Source organism: Buteo buteo, chromosome 2, assembly GCF_964188355.1.
Source record: "Buteo buteo chromosome 2, bButBut1.hap1.1, whole genome shotgun sequence".
Classification (NCBI taxonomy): domain Eukaryota; kingdom Metazoa; phylum Chordata; class Aves; order Accipitriformes; family Accipitridae; genus Buteo; species Buteo buteo.
The window spans coordinates 67,827,458-67,834,702 of NC_134172.1; the positions used below are offsets into that span (position 1 = coordinate 67,827,458).

Below are 7,245 nucleotides of genomic sequence, written 5' to 3' on the forward strand. Positions count from 1 at the left end.
GCACAGCCCCCCGCTCCCGGGGAGCACCCCGCGGGCAGGCCGGTCCGGGGTGGAAAAAAGAGGGGGGGGTCTCCTTTTCCCTTTCGCTTCGAGAAACCGCTCTCCCCATCGTGCCCCCGACTCCTGTGTCAACACCCTTTCTGAATCAGCGATGAACGGCGAGGGATCGAAGCCGATACGCGGGGATGGCAATCGGCGGGCGAAGCCGGGAGGGGGTCACCCTTCGCTGATGGGGCTCCCCCCGGGGGTCGGGAAGCGGGGGGGAGCGGCAGCGGGGGGGGGGGGTTGCCGGCAGGCCTTGCCCGCCCCGACCCCCGCCGGGCCGCCTGTCCCCGGTGCCGCCGCCGGGGCAGAGCCCTGCTCGGCCGCAGGCCGGGCCGAGCACAAGTGCGGGTGGGTGTTCGCCCCCCTCGGTATGTCGGAGTCCCCCCCCAGAGCCGGTCAGGGGAAAGCAGCCCGACCCCCGGCCGGGAGGGCAGCCCCGCTAGTCCCGCTCCGCTGCGTCCCGCCGGGCCGGGCTCAGCCGGCCTCGTCCCTGCCAGCGCCGGCGGGTCCCAGTCCCACCAGTCCGAGCCATCGCCCGTGGGGGTGCTCGGTTGCCTTTATCTTTTCTTTTACACGGGCTAAATTAAACCTCAGGAATGGGACCGGGCGCTGCAAAGGCACCGGCCGCCGCAGCCGCCCTCGCCGTGCAGCGGGTCTGCCCCGCCGCTGACACAGTTCTGCGGTGGGAATCTGGAGGGCTTTTCTAAGGCCTGTTTTTCCTATTTTTTTGTTGTTGTTGTTGTTCAATTAGCCCTAGTGATTTATTCAATGCATGCATGAGGGGACATTAATATGCGGTGGCAGTTCCCACAAACAATATTCCTCTCAGGCTTTCTGCAGCCATAGCATTTACTGGCAAGGGGGGAGGCTATACAGGGAAAGCCAGGCTCTCTCATCCTTTTCCTCTGCAAACTCCTGTTCCCCCCTTCTCAGGGCAGCAGGGTACGAGCTTGTTCTCCGGGCCTGACTCATGCAGCCGGGGGGCTGGGACGGGCCGCAGCCCCTTCCCAGCTCCCCAGCCCAGCGGCTGGCCCAGCTGGCTCTGACAAGGCAGGGATGCGGCTGAGATTTAAGAGGGGATTTGGGTTTTAAGTCACTGTATTTGCTTTTTTTCCCCCCACACACACCCCATCCTTAACCGGTTTGCTGTCCAAACGAGCATTATGCCGTCCCTGCAAAGACAGCTCGCTGCTGTTGGGAAGAGAAGCAAGGCAGAGAGAGGCTATTCTTTTTGGTTGTGTGGTGCCTTGGATTTTGTTTTTGAGAGAGATTTAAAGTTCAACACGGTTTTCACACTTTGAGAGCAGCAGCGCGCAGCCACGCTGCGACCCGGCTCTGGGGCTCTCTCTCTCTCCCGCACCCGGGCGAGGAGCGGGGGCGATTTCTAACCTCCTCCCGCTGCAATTTAGGGAGCTGCGCGATTATCTGCCTTCAAAGCAGCTGATGGATGGGGGGGGCTGCGAGGTGCTGAGCCCTGGGGGGTGGCGGGGGGGGGAAGATATCTGTCCCCTTCTCCACACGCATCTAAAAAGTCTTCTAAACTGCCCGTTTGGAAAAAAAAAAAAAAAAAAAAAAACCAAAACAAAAACAAAAAAAAAACCAAACAAAAAACCGGTATAAATAAAATGTGCAGATGGAGAGGAGGAAAGTGAATGGCCAGCCCGGATCCCAATGGAGCCGGGGTAAAGGACAGACTTGTCCAAGTCCTCTCCTTTTCTAATGCAAAAAAAAAAAAAAAAAGTGCCTGCACTTAGCGTTTCCCCTCTCACAGCCCGGGGGTGGCTCAGGCCGGAGGCTCCCGCTCCCCGCCGGGCTGCGGCCGGGCCCGGTGTGGGGCTCCCGCCGCTCCGCTGCTCCCGGCGGGCGGCCGCACGGCGGGGAGCGGAGGGACTGGGAGCGGGGTGGGGGGAGATGCTCACCCCCTGCCACGGGCGAGATCTGGGCAAAGTGGAAGAGGGTGCAAGGCTGAGCGCTCCTACCCTGCGTGCAGCAGCGTTCCCGAGTGGGCAAAGCAGCTTCGCAACACCCAGTGCAAACCCCAGCGCTGGGCGTCAGGAGAGGAGCTTGGCTGGACAGCAGTGGGAGGGTAGATAAGGGTCCAAAAGTTTTCCTGTCTCTCTTTTTTTTTTTTTTTTTTTCGGAACACGAGACGTCAGAGAAGCAGGTCCCTCCAAGAAATGCCATTTCAATGATTTTAATAAGCAAAATAGGAAACAATTTTAATAACCAAAAACAGAAACCAGTCTGAATAAAACTACAATAGACCAGGTTTTTTAATATTTTTCATATCATAAGCAGGATTTGAAATTGATCCCTTCAGAACTTTACATGAAATAAAAACAATTTTTTTCCGCTGCTGCAATGTTTTGATTTCAACACAGTTGAATCAGTAAAAACCAAAGATCGTTTTCTGATGCATGACTAATATCCACAATATTTAAAACTGCAAGCACCATGCTGTTCATTACAATCTTGTTATTACTGTTAATTTATAAACTAATACAAACTTAAAATGCATCCGGCCAGCAGTGCCAGCTATCCTAAAAGGAAACTAAAAAATAAGTTTTCATTTTGGTATTTTTGTCAGTGCAACGTAAATCCTTTTACTGACCTGCAGGAGGAAAAAAAAAAAGTAATAAAAACACCCATAAGACTCCAAACTACTACTACTATACAACTGCAAATAAATTTTGGCTAAAACTGTCACTCGCTGCATAGGGAAGCAGAGAAGCAGATTACAAATCATTGCAAAAGAATACACTTAAAAGTTGCAGTATGTTGTCTTAAAAAAAAGTTTTAGTTTTACATGCTTTTCCAGCCCACTCATCCGCTGCTGCCACTGAGAAACCTAACTTCAGTGGCGACACGGAGCCCTCGTAACAAGGAGGCTTTTTTTTTTTTTCCTTTATTTACCGAAAATCAAGGGGCAGTTGTTTCTTAAAAGGAACTGGTATCTCGTCCGTCCTTCGCTTCCTGAGTGTACAATCAGAAGGGAAACTATATGGCTAAGCCTAACCACTCCAGGCTGGAAATTGTCCTGAAGGAAAGAGCTTCGCTGCCACTTTAAGGCATGGAGTAGGCTCTAGTGACCGATGAGAGTTTTTCCCTGTTAAGTTTAGGTTTGTCAATGCCATTCAGGCGTTTTTGCTTCTGCCCCAACAAACAAAAACCAAAATGAAAACTAAAAAAAAAAAAAAAAACACAACTTAAAAGTGCACCAGATATACAAAGTTGTTTTTTTCTCTAATGCAAAATGCCCATAACTTTTTTTTTCTTACTTATCTCTTTAATACCAAACAAACCGTATAACCAGCCTGCTGAAATGTTATTTTGTTTTTGTGTTTTTTTCTCCTGTGCGGTTTGAAGTAGCAGATATTTACAAGCTAACAACCATAAAAGAAAATAAGAGAGCAAAACCAACGAACAAAACTGCACAAGCAGTAAAAAGTTTGATAACTTGTGATGCTTTTCTTATCGATGAAACAAAACAACAACAGAAATCTATGATCGATGATCAACATGCTATAGTTAAACAAGAAAATGGTACAAAATAGAAATTATTACCATACATGTCCAGCATGCAGGATTAATATTTTTAATGCAGATTTTCGTATTTTTCTATATAATCAAGCAGGCAATAAAACTGATGAGTTTTTTTTCTTTCTTTCTTTCATTCTTTCTTTCTTTCCTTTCTTAGATTGAATGTCCCATCTGAGTCCTGTGACTTATTTCTCAAAGCAGGCAATATATGAAGAGTTTGCATATATTGTCCTTTTTAGTTATTCTCTTTTCCAAGCAGGTAAATTGTGCATGAGATGGTGCTGTATATGTCCTCTCTTTTTCCAAGCAGGCAGTATGTTATAGATGGCTTGTTCATTGTCCTTTTTTATTATTATTCTCTTAAAGTCCATCTCGTTCTGCAAGCAAGCGATCTATAAAACGCTCCACTTGTCCTTTTCTCCTTTGCCTCTGCCTCTGTCCCTCTCTCTAACTCGCAAACGAAAGTCGAAAAGTTGCACTTTACCTCTCCCGTCCCCACCCCCAGCCTACTTTTCCCACAGCTACTCTAGAAGACTGGATGCTGCAAAAAAATCAAGTCTCTATTTTTCTCTCCTTCTTTCTCTCTAGTCAAGCAGACAGATGGATGGAGATGTCAGAGGAGGATGGGAGCGGGAGGGGAAGGTGACGGGGGTCAGGTTTGGGGGGTGGGGGTTTTTTGTTTGTTTTTTAATTATTTTTGTTAAGCACTCACATGAAGAACTCGGGGGAAGATGGGTTGTCACTGGTGGAGCCGGCCTCTCTGAAGCCATTGCTGGCAAGTTTCTCACACTTGAGCTTGTAGGCATCTCTCTCTCTGGCGAGCCGGGTCACTTCTTGCTTGAGCTGTTCCACCTGCTGAATGAGCTGGGTCTTTTCGTTCTCCAGGTGGTGTTTCTGCTGGACACGTTTATACCTGCAGGACTGGGCATAGCCCCTGTTCTTCAAGGTCCTCCTCTTCTGCTTGAGGCGGATCACCTCGTCTTTGGTGAAGCCTCGGAGGTGCCTGTTGAGCTCCCTCACGGACATGGAGACCAGCTGGTCATCCGAGAACCGGTCCTCCACGCTGCTGGAGGGGGGATGCTGCTGGTGCGAGTTCTGGAGCTGCTGGGAGGAGCTGGAGGAGGTGGAGGGAGTGGGAGAGGCCTGGTGGTGATGATGGTGGTGGTGGTGAGGGTGCCCGCTGCCGGCCAGGTCTTCGTGAGTGACGGCGGGGTACTGGTGGTGGTGTTGGTGATGGTGGTGATGGTGGTGGTGGTGGGCCCGGAAGCTCTCGAAGCCTTGCAGCTGCTGGGACACCTGGTGGGACCCGATGAGGGCTTCGACGGCGTCCTCCGGGGTGAGGTTCAGCGCCTCGGGGTTCATCTGCTGGTAGCTGTTGGCCATCCAGTACAGGTCCTCCAAGTGGGTCTTCTGCTCGGTGGGGCTGAAGCTGGGCGAGGAGGGCACGGAGCTGCAGGGGGTGCTGATGGGGGTGGAGGAGACGGAGCCGGCGGGCTGCAGGCGGGTGCAGTGCCTGCCCGAGCGGTCGTTCCTGCCCAGGGGCTCCTTCTTCACGTCGAACTTCATCAGGTCGAAGTCGTTGACGTACTCCATGGCCAGGGGGCTAGTGGGCAGCTCGGCTCCGATGCTGAGCTCTCCGGCCATCGCTGTCTTGCAGGCACCTCTCCCGGCGGAGGGGGCTGGAGACCTCACTCCAGCGCGCAGCCTGGCAGAGGGCTGGCCGCGCTCCCTTATTCCCAAGCAACTTTGGCTTTGCTTCCTCGCTTCCTTTCCTCCGCTCCCCCTCCACCGCCGCCTCCTTCTCCCGGCTTCTGGGGCTTCTTCAGTCCGAAGCAACAAAGCCAAGGACGAGCCGGCACCCGGGGCCGCCTGGATGCCTCCTGTCTTTTTGTATCGGCGTCTGCAACGCACCGCGGGCTGCAGCAGCTCCTGGCACTTAGGCACCCGGGCGCAAGGAGAAAGGAGCGGGAGCAGGAAGGGCAAAAGCAAAACAAAACAAAGATGCTGCCTTCGGGTCTGCGCAGGAAGAAGAACGGTGCAAAACGGCTAGCCCGTGCCCCCGTCTGCGTTTTGTAAGTCCGGAGCCTTCTCCCCGCGGTAGCAGAGCGCCGGAGCCTGCCGCAACTTTCCAGTCCGAGCAGGCGGCCGGGGGAGCGCACTGGCTATTTGGCGGCGGTGGCTGGGCTTTGCACGGGAGTTTTCGCCGGCGCTGGCAGCGCAAGGGAAGGGGAGGGAAGAGGGGGAGGAAGGAGGGGAAGGAGGAGGAAAAAAAAAAAAAAAAAAAAAAAAAGGAGGAGAGGGGGGACGAGAAAAACCCAGGTCTCCGCTGTAGCTGCCGCCTCCAGCGCTCGTTGTGCAGCTGTGATTCGCAGCGCAGCCCCCCTTGGCTTCTTATACGGCCGTGCCCGCCGAGAGCGCGGCGGGGGCCGGGGCCGGCGGCGGCCGCGCCAATGGCAGCGCGGCGGCGGGGCCGGGCCCGGGCGGGCGGCGGGGGCGGCGGGGCCGGGCGGCGGCGGCGGCGGCGGCGGCGGGGACGGGGGCGGGGGCGGGGGCGGGCCGCGCCGTGACAGCTCCGCAGCGCCAGCTGAGCGGCCGCCGCTCCCAGCCCCGCTGCTCCGGGCGCTCCCCGCTTGCTCCCCCCTCCCGCACCGTCGCCTCCTCTTTTATTTATTTATTTACTTATTTCCAACCGCCCCCCCCCCCCCCTGCTCCTCCTTTTCGGCCTCTGCAATCCACAAAGGAGGACGGCTCGGGGACATCCTGCCCGTCCCTTTGTTCTAAATATAACAAAGTCCCTTTTTGCCCGCTGCCGTCCCGTAGCAAATTTCAAGGCGGTCAGCTTCCCCCCACACCCATCCCACGCACACGCATCGCCCCTTCCAACTTTATGTAAGCGTCCCCGGTGCGAAAGGTACCGCGGCAAAAAAAAAAGGGCCACGAACGCGCACCGGCTCCGGCCGGGGAGCGAGCGCTGGGGCTGCGGGGTGGTGCCGGGGGGGATGCGCTGCGACCCGGGAGGGAGGGAAGCACCGGCTCGGCAAGGCTGTCAGCTCTCCTTATACAACCGGGGAAATCCTCCCGGTTGCAGGAGGCAAATCTCTCCCTAAAGTAAAGCAAAGGCATTGACACAGACAATTGCAAATATTAGGGAGAGAAGGGAGAAAATATAATTACATTTCAGTTCTGAGGGGACTGTGTTTGCTTTCCTCTGCTGTTCCCTGAGTGAGTGACTGCATGCAAAGGAGTACTCGGCTTGTAAGGTTTTTTAGTTTTTTGGTTTTTTTTTTTTTTTGGTCCGGTAACAGGAATTTTTTTTTTTTGAACATTTTGTAACGATTAAGGGAGATTAGGACTTCTTTTTACACTGTTTTTACGCTCAAACAGACAGAAAGTGCGACCCCAAGTGTCCGTTTGGAGAATAACAGCTACTTTTCACGGGGAAAAAACACCCAGGGAAAAAAAAGGGGACGGGCGGGCGGGAGCGGAACCGAGCAGGAGCGGCAGCGGGAACCGGAGCGGGAGCCGGAGCGGGAGCGGGAGCGGGGCTGCCGCGGGGCCGGCCCGGCCCCGCCGCTCCGGAGCTGCTCCTCCGCCCCCTGCACCTCAGCATCTCCCATATCCCCCCCCCCCCCTCCAATTTATTTAGCCAAAAGAACAAAA

General features: G+C 54.3%; 1 protein-coding gene across 1 annotated transcript; it reads right to left on the minus strand.

Moving 5' to 3' along the window:
- Positions 1 to 2,223: 2,223 nt before the first annotated feature.
- Positions 2,224 to 5,953, minus strand: MAFB (MAF bZIP transcription factor B). Its single transcript, XM_075059325.1, has one exon. The coding sequence runs from the start codon at positions 5,227 to 5,229 to the stop codon at positions 4,294 to 4,296; it is 936 nt and encodes a 311-aa protein (XP_074915426.1). The 5' UTR covers positions 5,230 to 5,953; the 3' UTR covers positions 2,224 to 4,293.
- Between the last annotated feature and the right edge of the window lie 1,292 nt (positions 5,954 to 7,245).

What these genes read in the sequence shown, in the direction of transcription:
- MAFB (XM_075059325.1), bottom strand. Translation starts at nt 5,229, where the DNA reads ATGGCCGGAGAGCTCAGCATCGGAGCCGAGCTGCCCACTAGCCCCCTG.